General features: G+C 45.2%; 1 protein-coding gene across 1 annotated transcript; it reads left to right on the top strand.

Moving 5' to 3' along the window:
- The first annotated feature begins 626 nt into the window (after positions 1–626).
- LOC128409454 (major histocompatibility complex class I-related gene protein-like) lies at positions 627–16,304 on the top strand. Its single transcript, XM_053379963.1, has 7 exons — positions 627–748; positions 6,630–6,905; positions 8,613–8,888; positions 9,851–10,135; positions 10,946–11,032; positions 11,830–11,862; positions 15,647–16,304. The coding sequence occupies exons 1-7, from the start codon at positions 673–675 to the stop codon at positions 15,649–15,651; spliced, it is 1,038 nt and encodes a 345-aa protein (XP_053235938.1). The 5' UTR covers positions 627–672; the 3' UTR covers positions 15,652–16,304.
- The last annotated feature ends 254 nt before the right edge of the window (positions 16,305–16,558 follow it).

Here is a 16,558-nt window from a genome sequence, read left to right as displayed (position 1 = left end):
GTTTGTTGACAGCTCTTTCTGGTTGGTTGGTTGGTTGGTTGGTTGGTTGGTTGGTTGGTTTATTATCATCATCTCCCTAGTCCTAGGCCAACACTCTAACCACTACACCCCACTGCCTTCCTAGAGTCCTTCTGCTATGGGGCAGCTCTATAAATTCTGTAGGTAAATAAATATAGGCAAAGCAAGGATCACCTAGTCTAACCCCTTGCAATGCATCCATGACAGATGGCCATCCAATTTCTCTTTAAAAGCTTCCAGGTAAGGAGAATCCACTTGGTGCAGGTGAACATATTATTATTATTATTATTATTATTATTATTATTATTATTATTATTATTATTAGGTACACATGGGGGCACCAAAATTCATAGGGCCTCTTAGGGTCTTAATACTGTCCTGAGAAGGGCTTTGGGTCTGATTTAGGAGCCAAGCTCCTTCTCTCACGCTCTTGCGCCTGGAAATCCAGACAGGAGCTCAGCGCAAAAAAAACTTTCCTTTCGTTTTCCGCGCTCTCCGACCGCGAAAGCACTGCAACCCCTGCCCGGAACCTGCACGCGCTTTTCTGATTGGCAGAAATGTCCCCCTCCCCTCCTCCAATCGTTGCTCTTGCCACGGATTCCAGCGGCCGCAACTCAGCGGGTTTCAGAGGAGGAGAGCAGAGGGCGAGGAAGGATGGAGTCGCGGCTGCATCGGCGGTGCGTTTTCATCCTAGTGGCGACTGCTGACTTTTTGCTGCGCGGCTGCGCCGGTGAGTGACTTTGCGGGCTAAGCTGCCTGGCGCGCAACAGGAATCTGCGAGCGGGCAATTTACTGTGCGCGACGCATTTACTGGAGGCACAGTAAGGGTAGGCGGATTTGATCACCTTGTACCGTCTCCCCAACATAAGTCTCCCTTCCCGGTCAGTTCCTGCTGTTGCCATCACGAGAAAAAACTCCTTATCGTTCTGGAGCCTCGTACTCCCCCCCCAAAAAAAAAGCTAGCCTTGCATGGGGGGAAGCCTATATTTGGGGAATTTGCCCGCTTCCAAATCTTCAGCTGATCAGCTTTGTGTCATAGAATAATAGAATTGCAAAGTTGGAAGGGACCTGAGGGGTCATCTAGTCCAACCCCCTGCGATGCAGGAATCTCAGCTGAAGCATCCATGACAGATGGCCTTCCAACCTCTGCTTAAATTTTAAGCCTTAAAAAACCCCAAGGAAGGAGAGCGAGTCCATTCCACTGTCTTTTAGATGCAAAAAAATAATTTTAAAAATATCCCTTGCGTTGCAAAGTCCTGCATGCTGTCAGGAGAAATATAAAAGAAGCACCAGCCTTAGGCTTTGCCATAGGAAAGGGAGAGTACAGAACTTCTGACAAACAGGAGTTTCCCACCCCGCAATACTTTTATCTCTGTAAACACAAACACACATTGCTCCACTTATCTGGTGTTGATTGGATTCTGGACCTGGACTGAACATCTCTCTCTCTCTCTCTCTCTCACACACACACACACACAGATAGAGAGACACAGACAGACACACACACAAACACTCACACACAAAACACCTTCCTCACATCTGGCTGAGCTCTTGCCAAGGCATTTAAATATTTCAGAGGAAATGAGCCCTGCCAGGCTTTTCAGTGTATGCAAAAATGTAATTGCCCAGGAGGATTTAAGTTTTGTGCTTCGCTTGAAACTGCCTCTGGGGAGTTTCGCTTTTGCAGGTCCCTCTAGTAGTTGTGGGGCAATCTCTGTCTTTTTGGCTGGGCTCAGAATGTGCCTTCAAACTGCAGTGTTTCCCAAACTTGGGTCTCCAGCTGTTTTTGGACTACAACTCCCATCATCCCTAACTAGCAGGACCAGTTGTGTGAGTGAGAGAGAGAGAGAGAGGTGGGGAGGGGAGGAGGTCCATCATAATAGACTCTGTGGTCATTGTTAACCGCTCCTTAGAAGCTTGTGGTTCTGCAAAAGTATATAAAACAGGACTCCTTTCCCTTGAAACTTCACCTCTGCTTTGTACAGTGGTAGGGACGCGGGTGGTGCTGTGGGTTAAACCACAGAGCCTAGGACTTGCCGATCGGAAGGTAGGTGGTTTGAATCTCCACGACGGGGTGAGCTCCCATTGCTCGGTCCCTGCTCCTGCCAACCTAGCAGTTCAAAAGCACGTCAAAGTGCAAGTAAATAAATAGGTACCGCTCCAGGGGGAATGTAAACGGCGTTTCCGTGCATTGCTCTGATACTCCAGAAGCGGCTTAGTCATGCTGGCCACATGACCCGGAAGCTGTACACCAGCTCCCTCGGCCAGTACAGTGAGATGAGCGCGGCAACCCCAGAGTCGGTCACAACTAGACCTAATGGTCAGGGGTCCCTTTACCTTTACCTTTACCAGTGTGGCCAGTGTGGTGTAGTGGTTAAGAGCAGTAGACTCGTAATCTGGTGAACCAGGTTCGAGTCTCCGCTCCTCCACATGCAGCTGCTGGGTGACCTTGGGCTAGTCACACTTCTTTGAAGTTTATCAGCCTCACTCACCTCACAGAGTGTTTGTTGTGGGGGAGGAAGGGAAAAGGAGATTGTTAGCCGCTTTGAGACTCCTTAAGGTAGTGATAAAGCGGGGTATCAAATCCAAACTCTTCTTCCTTCTTCTACCTCAAGTTACAAACGCCTCAGGTTACAAACGCCTCAGGTTACAAACTCCGCTGACCTGGAAGAGTTACCTCGAGTTGAGAACTTTGCCCCAGGATGAGAACGGAAATCGTGTGCCGGTGGCTCAGCGGCAGCAAGAGGCCCCATTAGCGAAAGCACGCCTCTAGTTAAGAACAGTTTCAGGTTAAGAACAGACCTCTGGAATGAATTAAGTTTGTTCAGCGTCTTTCCTGACGAATAACATATTTTTATTTGTTAAAGGGGTTGCCCAGCTTTGGAACTGAATTATTAAGATTTAATTTAACGTTTATGGAGCAAACTACCTTGGAAGTTGGTAGACTCTCCCTCTGTTGGAAGTTTTTAAGCAGAGATTGGATGGCTGTCTGTTAAGGCTTATTTAGCTGTGATTCCTACATTTCCCCCCCCCCCAATTCCTTGGGTGTCCTTTCTGACAATGGTACGATTCTGTAATCTGATGGCCGTGGGTTTCAGTTTCCATTTGGGCTCTTTTCAGTTTTTACATAACTGTGCCAGTGCTGACCTTTGATTTTCCTTGCAACTGGGGGTGTGTTGATGCATAAATAACCACACATTTAAGACAGGAGAAAGAGGAAGTAGGAGTAATAATAATAATAATAATAATAATAATAATAATAATAATAATTTATTATTTGTACCCCGCCCATCTGGCTGGGTTTCCCCAGCCACTCTGGGCGGCTTCCAACAAAGATGAAAAATACACTAAAATGTCACATATTAAAAACTTCCCTGAACAGGGCTGCCTTCAGATGTCTTCTGAATGTCAGGTAGATGTTTATCGCTTTGACATCTGATGGGAGGGCGTTCCACAGGGCGGGCCCCACTACCGAGAAGGCCCTCTGCCTGGTTCCCTGTAACTTAGCCTCTCGCAGTGAGGGAACTGCCAGAAGGCCCTCGGAGCTGGACCTCAGTGTCCGGGCAGAACGATGGGGGAGGAGACGCTCCTTCAGATATACTGGACCGAGGCCGTTTAGGGCTTTAAAGGTCAGCACCAACACTTTGAATTGTGCTCGGAAACGTACTGGGAGCCAATGTAGGTCTTTCAAGACCGGTGTTATATGGTCTCGGCGGCCGCCCCCAGTAACCAGTCTAGCTGCCGCATTCTGGATTAGTTGTAGTTTCCGGGTCACCTTCAAAGGTAGCCCCACGTAGAGTGCATTGCAGTAGTCCAAGCGGGAGATAACCAGAGCATGCACCACTCTGGCGAGACAGTCTGCAGGCAGGTAGGGTCTCAGCCTACGTACCAGATGGAGCAGTTCTTCTCTTTTCCTTCCTGCATGTTCCCCCCGCCACACACCACAAAGAGCAACAGAGGCAGAGGTACTGCTGGTGAGGAGGGTTGGGGGAAGTTTCAGGGGCTTCTCAGCTCTTTTTCAGCTTCTGCTTCAGGTAGAGGGGAGGGGAAGGGAAGTTGCTGCACACTGCGTCCGCCACCTTGCAACACCTGCAGCTTCTGAGAGGCTGCTTTCCTCTCAAAATAAAAGTGGCAGATGTTCCGCAGGCTGGCTGAACCTAACTGCAGTTTGACCCTGAAAGGAAGCTGAAGGGAGGGGGGCCATGACATAGCAAGCCGCAGAAGCTCCCCAGGTGCGTGCAGTTCACAGCCAAATCTCCTGCGGTTTCCCCCCAGCCACTTGGGGTAAAATCCACCTCACATAGTGCACTTTTCATTGCAGTTGTAGGCCTACAACTATGTCCCTCTATCACCTGCACGATAGTAGATGGACAAATTTCTGTCACTTGCCATTTACAATTGTTTTATTCAGTACAGTGGTACCTCGGATTACAGACGCTTCAGGTTACAGACGTTTCAGGTTGCAGACTCCGCTAACCCAGAAATAGTACCTTGGGTTAAGAACTTTGCTTTAGGATGAGAACAAAAATCATGTTCTGGCGGTGCGGCAGCAGCGGGAGGCCCCATTAGCTAAAGTGGTGCTTCAGGTTAAGAACAGTTTCAGGTTAAGAACAGACCTCCAGAACAGATTAAGTTCTTAACCCAAGGTACCACTGTATAGTTTTCTTTCAAAAAGTGCCTGAGATGGGGTGGGTGGGTTTGCAACTGAATCCCAATAAAACTGCCCCAGAGAAGCAGATTTCTGTGCTCATACAGTTTTATTTCTGTAAACCAGAAAGAGCTGTCAGCAAACAAAATGCCACACAGTGTCTAGATAGTCAAAGCTTCTCTGCTTCTCTCTCGATCAGGTGCCTGGGGTGGCATGTGTGCCCAGGGATGGAGCTGTTAGGGTATAGTTTTTCCATCTCCGCCAAGCTAAGCAGTTGGCTCCTTACCTCTCTCGCCCTGACCTAGCCACTGTGATCCACGCGACGGTCACCTCCAGACTGGATTATTGTAACTCGCTCTACGTGGGGCTGCCCTTAAGACTGACCCAGAAACTCCAGCGGGTGCAGAATGCTGCAGTGAGACTCCTTACGGGGTCTTCGCTGCGAGATCACATTCATCCGGTGCTATATCAACTGCACTGGCTCCCGGTGGAGTACAGGATCAGGTTTAAGGTGCTGGTTTTAACCTTTAAAGCCCTATACGGCCTAGGACCCTCGTACCTACGGGACCGCCTCTCCTGGTATGCCCCACAGAGAAACTTACGGTCTTCAAATAAAAACATCTTGAAGGTCCCAGGCCACAGAGAAGTTAGGCTGGCCTCAACTAGAGCCAGGGCTTTTTCGGCTGTGGCTCCGACCTGGTGGAACACTCTGTCACAAGAGACTAGGGCCCTGCGGGACTTGACATCTTTCCGCAGGGCCTGCAAGACAGAGCTGTTCCGCCAGGCCTTTGGCCAGGGCACAGCCTGACTGCCTCCCTCGGCAATCTTCGCGGAGCTCTGGCCCAATGGTGGCCAGTGGCTTGAATTTAATTAATTTTATAATGAATGATTTTAGAGTGTTGTTTGTGTTGTACTTTTGTATTGTTTTATTGTTGTTAGCCGCCCTGAGCCCGACTTCGGCTGGGGAGGGCGGGATATAAATAAAATTTATTATTATTATTATTATTATTATTATTATTATTATTATTATTATTATAGTTCCATTCCACCTTTAGAACAGATATGTGTATTGTTGTATGTCACATGTCTGTTTACATTCCAGCGCAGTCTGCTGGGAACTTCCGTTGTGTATTGCTTTTGCTTTACTGCTGTTTGCTTGGACACGAAGGGAAGCAGATATGTTTTTCCTTTGTTCCTGAACTATGCTGAATAAACGCCTGTAAAAATGCTTACACATGTCTCTGTCCGCCACTTCCGTTGTGAGAAGTTATTCACTCTGCTGATAAGAGCGTGCTCAGCTTCTGAGGCTTGAGTCGCTGATTGATGCTGGAGCCAGCTGGGGGCCTGCCAAATGCCCCCGTCTCCCCAGATGCATCCCAACAGGGGCAGCCTCCCATGGGAGAGGGTCGAGCCAGGGCAGGGTGCTCCACGGGGCCTCCAAGGAGTCTGCCTGCCTCCTCCCACTCAGCCCCCCTACAGCTGAGTGGGAGGTGGTGGGCGGACCATTGGGGCAGCATGGAGCCTGTGGGCACCCAAAGCCACCACGTCACTCCCAGGAGAGATGCGTGGCTTGGGTGCACTGCAGGACCCACAGTGAGTGACCCCTGGTATTTTGTCACCCTCCCTCAGTGGTGACACCCGGGGCTCCCACAGCACCCCCTTCCTCCGCCCCTGACACTGGCAGAAGGAAACCCATCCCATCCTGTTTTGCTACTACAGACAGAATGGGAAACTGTCGCCCCCACCAAGGCCTTACTTACTGGGGTTGTGTGGCTGGGCTCTGGCTTCTGGGCTCTGGCAAGATCTCACGAGAGCCCACAAGATTTTGCAGGGCTCTCTTGAGATCTTTCTGGAACCGGGAAGCCGCTGCCACCACTTCTCCTCACCCTCCGGGATGGTGGTGGAGCCCATGGCGGTGTCCCTCGCAGATCGCTTGAACTCTGCCCCTCTTTCTCCTCTCCAGGCTCCTCCTTCCACAAGTTCCAGCTTATCTACATATCTGTGTCAGAACCCGATCAGACAATGCCCAAGTTCACTGCTTTGGGGTATGCAGATGACCAGCTCGTCACTCGCTTTGATAGCAACACAGAAGAGGGGGTGCCTCAAGTCTCCTGGGCTAAAAGGCTGAAGGAGGATATTCATGAGTATTGGGACAGGTACACCAAGGTCTTGGAGGACAGTGAGCTGTGGTTTGAAAATTACCACAGTATCATAAGGCAGTACTACAACCACAGCAAGGGTGAGTGTATGTAAGAAAGGGCCGAATCTGTCGATTTCAGTTCAGTTCTCGTTTCTACATCAGTTTGCACTTAAAAAGGAAGTCCTCATTAACATTTTAGTGTGAATTTCTCCTAATACATCAACATCCCCCCCAACAATGAAGCTTTTTTCAGTTTCCCCAAATGTATTGCATTTTTCTATGACCATTTCATGAATTTATGCATTTTTATGCACACTTTGTCCAGGTGTTGCCGTTTTGTTAACATTACTTGGCTGGAGAACTCCATAGGAAAATTGGGAGAACTGCAAAATTGAAGGATGAGTCTGTTGCAACCATCATATTGTTTGAGATAGTGCAGTTTAAGTAGGTTCACCTATAGAAGTGGACTAAACTGAACTGACCCCCCCCCATCCCTGGTGGTGAAAGAGATTTGAATTCGCCACACACTATGCACATTTAATGCTGGTTGGGAGGGAAGGGGGGCAGAGAGAGAGAGAGATGAGCTTAAGAAAGATTTTTTTCTGGGGAGGTAGGCAAGGTAAACAATCCAGCTATATTAGATAATATGCATAACTACCACCAGAGAACACATCTACCCTTCCTGGTAGATCTTGTGACTGAAGGTCACTTGGCCTATATAGGATGCAGGCAAAGCCTGTATAAGGGGCATAATTATTTTTTAAAAGTGATTTAAAAAAAGAATATTTCAACAAGGGACTCTTCTAAGAAATAAGGTTAGCACTTTGGAATGACTACATAAGCAAAATAGAGATTCACAAATATATGACCAATGAAAGGGTACTAGACAACAGCTTCAGCTAATGCAATTTCAGATGTTGGAGATATCTTTATTCTTTCTTAGATAAAAATATTCTGAATTTGGTAACAAACCATCTAAAGTCTTAGCAAAATTTCTAAGCAAAGAGCAAAAAGAAAACAATTTCATCAATTGTCTATGAAAATGTAGCAGCTAGCATGACAAAGGCAACAGTAAAGCAATTTAAGATATCTTATGATTAATTATATAAATCAGATAACCCTGCAATACAGAATATTGAAAAGTTTTTTTCAAAAAAGAATCCCAAAGGTGACAAAATCTGACTTAGGAAAATTGCAAGCACAAATTAAATTAGAAGATATTGGAAAAGTGATAAAAAAATCTTTTTAAAAAATTGTGAATCAGTGGATACAGGTGGTCTTCATGACATAGAAAAACCCTTATTGCAAATAATAACAGTAGTCACGTGCATTAACAGATTGATTTCTTCCATGATTTAAGCAAAGATAGTTTTGATTCAATAAGGCTGAATGATATCATTGTAAAATATATAAATTTAGATCAAGCAGGTTGAAAGGTAGGAAACCTGCAACAAGTATTAGAAGACTGAGAAATGCAATACGGATCACACATAGGAGCAAACAACCATATGCTTTTCTGTTTCTACGGAAAAAGCATTTGATAGAGTAGAATTGATTTAGTCACTTAAAGGATTAGAATATTTCAATTTGGGTGTGGAATTTATCAACTGGATCTGACTTTTGTATCAATACCCAGAAGCACAAATAGTGATGAATGGAGCACTGTCAGAGAGATTCAATCTATCTAGAAGAACCAAATAGGGCTTGAGATCTGATGGTGAAAAGTGGTTGTTGTTGTTTTTGAGAGGGTGGTCTGCACCTGTTCTAATGCCCCCATTGTGATCTCATCATGGGTGTCTTCTTCAGGTTTTCATACCTGGCAGATGATGGTTGGCTCTGAGGTGAGTCCACATGGGAGCAATGAAGCATATTGGACGTTTGGCTATGATGGGAGGGACTTTCTCAGCCTTGACAAGGAGACTGATGCCTGGATTGCAGCAGATGCGGTGGCCCAAGTGATTGAGAGGATGTGGGAGGCTGACAGTTCCATGATCCCACGTTTCAAGTTCTTAGTGGAGGTGGTTTTCATTGAATGGCTGCAGAAATATGAAGCCTACGCAAAGGAGGCTCTGCTGCGGAAAGGTGAGGGGGGCAACAGAGGTGGGGGAAGATGGCATATTTCATTTGGTTAATTGGTTAGATAGTTATAAAAATATTTCTACACTGCTTTGTCACAACAAATATCTCCAAGCAGTTTACAGTAATAAAACTATAAAACCATGCAATAAAACATTTAAACAGTCAAAACCAGACATCAGTTAACTATTGCAGATGGTTATAGTCTTAATTGCCTGCATAAGCCATGTGGCATAGAAATGTTTTCAGTAAGCATTTAAAAATTGGGACTTGAAGGTGCTTGCCAAATTTCTATTGGCAGAGTGTTCCAAAGGACTGGACTGATGACACTAAAGTCTTGGTTTCTTGGCTCAGCAATCTTTTTCACTGGTCCTGAAAGACCTACATGGGCTCCCAGTACGTTTCTGAGCACAATTCAAAGTGTTGGTGCTGACCTTTAAAGCCCTAAACTGCCTCGGCCCACTATACCTGAAGGAGCGTCTCCACCCCCATTGTTCAGCCCGGACACTGAGGTCCAGCTCCGAGGGCCTTCTGGCGGTTCCCTCATTGCGAGAAGTGAGGTTACAGGGAACCAGGCAGAGGACCTTCTTGGTAGTGGTGCCCTCCCTGTGGTACACCCTCGCAACAGATGTCAAGGAAATAAACAACTATCTGTTTAGATAGTTCTGTATTGGGAAATTTTTTATGTCTGATAAATTTAGATTCAACCAAATTCCTTGAGGAAGTTGTTTTTGGACAATGCTGTATTCCTGTCATTCTAGGAATAATCAGAGGTTGTGAGTGCCAATGAGGAACGTAAGTGTTTATCGCAAGGAAGCTACTTTGTACAATAGCTCCTATGGAAATGTGTCTCTTGGGGATGCTCTAGGCCTGAGATCGTAATCTCTGGGGTGGGGCATAGTTCAGTGTTCGTCCTGCCAGCCACTGGATAGCCTCGTGTGTTAACTAAAGTGCTGCCATTTTTGCAGAACTCCCAGTAGTCAAGGTAACTAGGAAGCCAAACAATGATGGCTTGGAAACTCTCATCTGCCGGGCCCACGGCTTCTATCCCAAGGAGATCAACTCTACCTGGAGAAAGGATGGGGAATCTTCTGGGCAGGATACAGTTCATGGGGGCGTTCTCCCCAACTCAGATGGAACCTACTACAACTGGCTCAGCATTAAGATCAACCCCAAAGACAGGAACCACTATTGGTGCCATGTGGAGCATATTGGCCTACAGAAGCCTATGGACGTGCCCTCAGAAGAACCTGGTGAGAGATTGCGGGGAGACGAATGGGATGGAAGTATGCCCAATCTTCTCTGAACTCAAATTTAATATTCTAAATAATAATACTTCTATTATTTATACCCTGCCCATTTGGCCAAGTTTCCCCAGCCACTCTGGGCGGCTTCCAGCACATATTAAAGCATAATAATACGTCAAACATCAAAAACATCTCAATACAGGGCTGCCTTCAGATGTCTTTAAAAGTTACATAGTTCTTTATCTCCTTGACATCTGATAGGAGGGCATTCCATATAGAGAGTGCCATTACCAAGAAGACCCTTTGCCTGGCTCCCTGTAACTTCACTTCTCGTAGTAAGGGAACCTCCAGAAGGCACTCGGAGCTGGATCTCAGTGTCTGGGCTGAGCGATGGGGGTGGAGCCGCTCCTTCAAGTATACAGTACTGGCAAAAGTTGGCTGCCATCTTTCCCCTGGTAAGCCCAAGTGGTTGCAATGTCCTGGAATGTTCACAAATATTTTATGTATATTGAAGTATATTGAAGGTGAACGCGTCCACCAGATGTTGATGAGTAAAACCTTATCAAGGCATCCCTCTGTAGGGAGAGAATGACCTTTCACTCCCGCCCCGGAAGGACTCTTGCAAAGCTGGGTGGGTGAAGAGGGGTGGGATGGGCCATCCTTCACTATTCCCCCTTTGTACCACTGAACCTCTCTGAATTTCATGAGCTCCTAAGTCCTGTGGCCATCTTTGGTTTCCTCCCATGAAAAGCAAAGACTCTTCTTGGTTTCCCTTCAATTATTCTCCTCTCCCTCCTTCCCACCTTTCAACTTTAGGCTCCCACGTGGGGATCATTATTGGCTGCATCCTGAGCGGAATCTTCCTCCTGGTGGCTGTGAGTGTTGGGATCTATGTGCACATCAGTAAGTATATTTGGGGCCGCATTTGCTACCAGGTTGCAGTCAGTCATTCTGTGGGCTAAAGTGATTCCCTTTCCTACTGATACTCTCCATTCTGGGAAGGATGCATAAGTTTGGTGAGCAGTTTTGCTGCTCTCCCCTGCTGGACCTCCCCTGCTTATCTCCCCTGCCACTGATGCATTAGTTTAAAGGTTTGTAACTCTTAGCATATATGTGTATTTGTCACGGGTTTTGTCTCTGGCTAAAACAGTAAGACAGCTCATCAGAGAAGGGCATGTGTGTGTGTGTGTGTGTGTGTGAGAGAGAGAGAGAGAGAGAGAGAGAGAGAGAGAGAGAGAGGTGTAAGCGCCGTGGATGTGGGCCCATAACCCTGTTGTTGGCATGCGACCAAGGAAATGGGGGCAATTGGCAGGCCCCCAGCTGGCTCCAGCCCACCGGCCACTGTGAAGCATCAGCGACCCAAGCTTCAGAAGCTAGGGCACGCTACTCAGCAGAGTAAACGCTACGCAACAGAGGTGGCAGGAGAAGTTGTGTGAGCAGATTTACAAGCAGTTTATTCAGCGTACATCAGGACAAAAGGTAAACATGTCCGATCTCCTTTGTGTCCAAAGCAAGACAGGATAAGCAAAAGCTATACACAAACGGAAGTTCCCAGCAAGCTGTGCTGGAGTGTAAACAGACATGTGACATACAACAATTCCACACATCTATTCTTAAGGTGGAACAGAATATCCCAGCACCCCCATCCTTGCTCACCCAGCCAAAGACACTAACCTCCTTCTCCATTCCCTCTTTTGCAGCTAAGAAACAAGGGTCTGGCAGCTCCAGTGGGGGTAAGTTTGTGGGGATAAGCAGGGGCAAGTGTGTGAAGAAGAGCAATTCTGTCTTTCACTAAGGCTGTTCCAGTGAAATTATCTTTGCAAATAAACTGTACCTGCAAAACCCTTTTAAGGGTTCTGTTTAAGGGACGCGGGTGGCGCTGTGGGTTAAACCACAGAGCCTAGGACTTGCCAATCAGAAGGTCAGCGGTTCGAATCCCCACGACGGGGTGAGCTCCCATTGTCTGGTCCCTGCTCCTGCCAACCTAGCAGTTCGAAAGCACGTCAAAGTGCAAGTAGATAAATAGGTACCGCTCCGGCAGGAAGGTAAACGGCGTTTCCGTGCGCTGCTCTGGTTTGCCAGAAGCGGCTTAGTCATGCTGGCCACATGACCCAGAAGCTGTATGCCGGTTCCCTTGGCCAATAAAGCGAGATGAGTGCCGCAACCCCAGAGTCGGCTACGACTAGACCTAATGGTCATGTGGCCCTTTACCTTTACTCACATATTAATAATCTGCACTTTAAAACATTTCAAGGGAACAAAACAAGCCAATGTATCCATAACAAACATCACTAGATGGCAATTGGTTAGAAAGAGAAAATTCATGTTAACAAAGGCCTGTCGTAAAAGGTATAGCTTTTAAGAGACTTCTGAAAGAAGATGGGGATGGTTCCTTTATGGGCATTCTTACTTTTATTTTGCTTATTAAGGTTATTTGTCACTTCTTTTGCAAAAGTAACTCAGAGTAACTTTAAACAATTAGGAACAGGGCAGTGTCCTAGTTACAGTTAACTGGAGCTCTTGGAACTACCAGTAGTGCCTTATCAGAGGATCTCAGTGATTGAGGTGAGGCCTTTGACCATGTTCTTTTCCTACCTGGTTTATATTTCTAAAGGGAAGCTTCTTCCCTTTTGGTTGGATTCCAAACCCCCTGCTTAAACGGTGCAAGAAGTCAGCTTCTCTGCGTTTGAGGTGGAGTCCATGTTTTCTCCATTTTAGGTTGGCCAAAGCAGTTGATTCCAAAACAGAAATATGGTTTTTGGAGTAAGAAATCGAATAACACAGAGTGGGGTGTGTGGAATGAAACAGGGATATGTGTTTTCTTTTAACCGTGGCTGTGGAGCTTGCCAGAAATAGGCTGCCAGAACAAAGCCAGCATGAAGGGGGTGTAGAAGAAGAGTTTGGATTTGATATCCCACTTTATCACTATCCTATCATAGAATCATAGAGTTGGAAGAGACCACAAGGGCCATCGAGTCCAACCCCCTGCCAAGCAGGAAACACCATCAGAGCACTCCTGACATATGGTTGTCAAGCCTCTGCTTAAAGACCTCCAAAGAAGGAGACTCCACCACACTCCTTGGCAGCAAATTCCACTGTTGAACAGCTCTTACTGTCAGGAAGTTCTTCCTAATGTTTAGGTGGAATCTTCTTTCTTGTAGTTTGGATCCATTGCTCCGTGTCCACTTCTCTGGAGCAGCAGAAAACAACATTTCTCCCTCCTCTATATGACATCCTTTTATATATTTGAACATGGCTATCATATCAACCCTTAACCTCCTCTTCTCCAGGCTAAACATGCCCAGCTCCCTTAGCCGTTCCTCATAAGGCATCGTTTCCAGGCCTTTGAGACTCCTAAGGAGTCTCAAAGTGGCTAACAATTTCCTTTCCCTTCTTCCCCCACAACAAACACTCTGTGAGGTGAGTGGGGCTGAGAGACTTCAGAGAAGTGTGACTAGCCCAAGGTCACCCAGCAGCTGCATGTGGAGGAGAAGGGAAGTGAACCCGGTTCACCAGATTACGAGTCCACTGCTCTTAACCACTCCACCACACCGAGGTGGCATTGAAAGGGGAGCAATGAAAATGAATGCATGATTCACCCCCTCCCCTAGAAATTAACTGAGTCAATATTAACAAATGGCCAACACTGAATCCAATTAATTATCTAAAGATACCTGGAGAAACAGAAACTTTACCAGCTGGTGACAAAATGTGAGGACAGTGTTCCAAGCTAATGGTGATGCTCTGCTGAAAACTTTGGTTTGAGTAGAAATGAAATGAATATGAGATAATATTGTGGGACAGCAAGGAGGGCTTCTGCAGCTGGTACATAAGGTGGTCCTTCGGGTAACCTGGTCAGCTTAAGGCTTTGTCCACTTGCAGTAGAACCTTGAGCTTAAGTGGGTAATATCCTGACAACCAGTACAGAAGTTTCAGTTTGGGGAAGGGAAAGTTTTGGAACTAAGGTTGACCCAAAGCGGTTTAAAAACAGGAACTCAGAACCCAGTGGGATAGAAGAATGTCAGCATATTCGATCCTCGGCCCTCACTACTTCCTCCTGCTGGGTTGTGGTTTTGGTGGTGCTGCCGCAGCTTTCAGACAGTGAATGAATGGAGCACTTCCCAGAGTTTGATGAGGTGCTATGCCACAACTACATGTTTCCTCAAACAAATTCACACAAACACACACCCCGCACTTGATGGACCTTGGGGTCTCAAATTTCAGTGGCTCCTGTGCAACATCAAAATTTGGCACCACCCGCCTTGCGCCTTCCATTCTACATCATAGTTGTGGTGCCACCGAGACTCTGCAACTATGATGTACCAGGGGGCGTGCTCCCCTAAATCTGCCTCTGCCCCCACCATTTTGAAACCAAATTACCTAGGCACATAGAAACCACAGAATCATAGAACATGAGTAAGAAGTCTCCCCTTGAGTCTGGTCCATGCAAGGACTTAATGAGCCAATCTTAAAAGATTGTGTATTAATTTTTTTAAAAAAGTTTTACATCAGAAAAATATGGCACTTGTTACAAGAAGCAGCCACATCTATCCACCCCCATCCTGTCCCCACAGTGGCCAACCAGGTGTCTCAATGGGGAGCTCTCAAAGCAGAACAACATTACAGATTCTGTAGGATTCTCTGTCATTTCAGGATTAGGTTGGGGGTCTCCTCCCTCCCCACCTCTCTCTGCCAAGAGAAATCTTTTGGTTTCATCTGTTTGGCTCCACGCACAGCAGACGCTCCCTGTTTTGTTTTGTTTTTAAATTAATTTTTTATTATAAATTTTATTGAGTACAAAAAAAGAATATTGAATAAATAAAGAAATTAAGAAACAACTATCATACATATACACATAAACATAATTATTTATACATCTAAAAAGCAATATTCAGAAAGAAAAGGAGGGGGGAAAGTAGAAGAAAAAAGAAAAGTAAAAAATGGAATTTTAGAAAATAGAAAAGTGTTCACCATAAACAACAATTTCAGATCTATACTTACATACAATTATATATTTCCATTTTGCAGGATGTTCCCTGTTCTCTCTCTCTCTCTCTCTCTCTCTCTCTCTCTCTCTCTCTCTCCCTTTTTTTTTTTTGATGAAAAATTCTTTATTGAAATTCATTAATGTCATTACAGATTTAACTTCACACATACATACAATATATAGATATATATTCTTAAATTAGTTTAACATAGAATGTTAATTTGACCTTCTAATTCCACTTAGATATCAGCTAAGCTAAAATCATATAATGGTACATAAAATAAAATAAAACAACAACAAACTGAAGTAAAATATCATTTCCTGATATAGTTGCCATTTGTGATTTTGAATGTACTTATAATTATTACCTTACATTTAATATACTTTCTAACACTTTCTTACAACCTAGCGTACCGATTTTCCTTTATTTCTTAATATTTTATGTACACAAGGGTCATTCAAACACTACCATAGATAATATGTCGCTGTTATTTTTTTTGTAAGTATCTGTTTTATCTCTCTCTTTGCAGTATAACCAACCATGGGGACGCAATTCTGGGACAACAAGAGGGGGGGAGAATGAGCGCATCCATGCTCTGAACCCAATTTTGTCCTCTGGGGATTCCTTCAGCTTGGCTGGAACCAAGATATACTTTGGATCTTTGTCTTTCACTCTTTTTTAATGTCATAAGTCTTGGCTTGAGATGAAGTACTTCTGGATAGCCCTGAGACATACTTGCACCTGGAGGAAAATTCTAAGACTCGCACCCAGGGGGGAAAAGTCGATGTGGGGTTTTTTGGTATTAACAGTGTAATCAGAAGAATGTTAGAAGAGGCTGCAGGATCAGGCCAAACTAGAAGCCGACAAACGGGGCCTGAACACAACAGCAGTCTCCCCTTCTCTGATGCCCAGTAGCTGGTCTTCAGAGGCAGATGTTTTCGATAATGGACTGATGACATAGACATTATGGCTAGTGGCTACTGATAGCCTTATCTTATATGAAATTTTCTGAACTCCTTTTAAAGTTATCCTGCATCTCTTGACCTTGACCTCTAACAGTTGAGCTGTTCTGAGACCCGCCACTTTTGTTTTGTGCTGTTCTGTTTCATTTGGAATAGTTTGGCCTGTTTAATAATTGTAATAGAGTCACCTGTTTTTATAATGGTATGTTGCATTGTGGGGTTTTTTAAAAAAAATATTTATACTTTTCAGGTTTATACATTTCATTAATTTTACAATCATTTTAACATTTCGAAACTTGGCTTCCTTCTCCCTCTTTCTGCGGTTCCTTAAATTTATTTTTTAATATCTTCTGCATATCCAAATTCATTTAATTTGCTCATTTATTTATCTACTTAAAATATATACTTGTATGAAACTGCAGGTTATTACAATAATCCTCCCAATGTTTTGATCTGCTTGCAATTTATCTGTAAATATT

The sequence above is a fragment of the Podarcis raffonei genome, chromosome 2, assembly GCF_027172205.1.
Source record: "Podarcis raffonei isolate rPodRaf1 chromosome 2, rPodRaf1.pri, whole genome shotgun sequence".
In the NCBI taxonomy this organism is placed as follows: domain Eukaryota; kingdom Metazoa; phylum Chordata; class Lepidosauria; order Squamata; family Lacertidae; genus Podarcis; species Podarcis raffonei.
The sequence above is the reverse complement of the archived record's forward strand: the minus strand, read 5'-3'. Positions and strand labels throughout refer to the sequence as shown.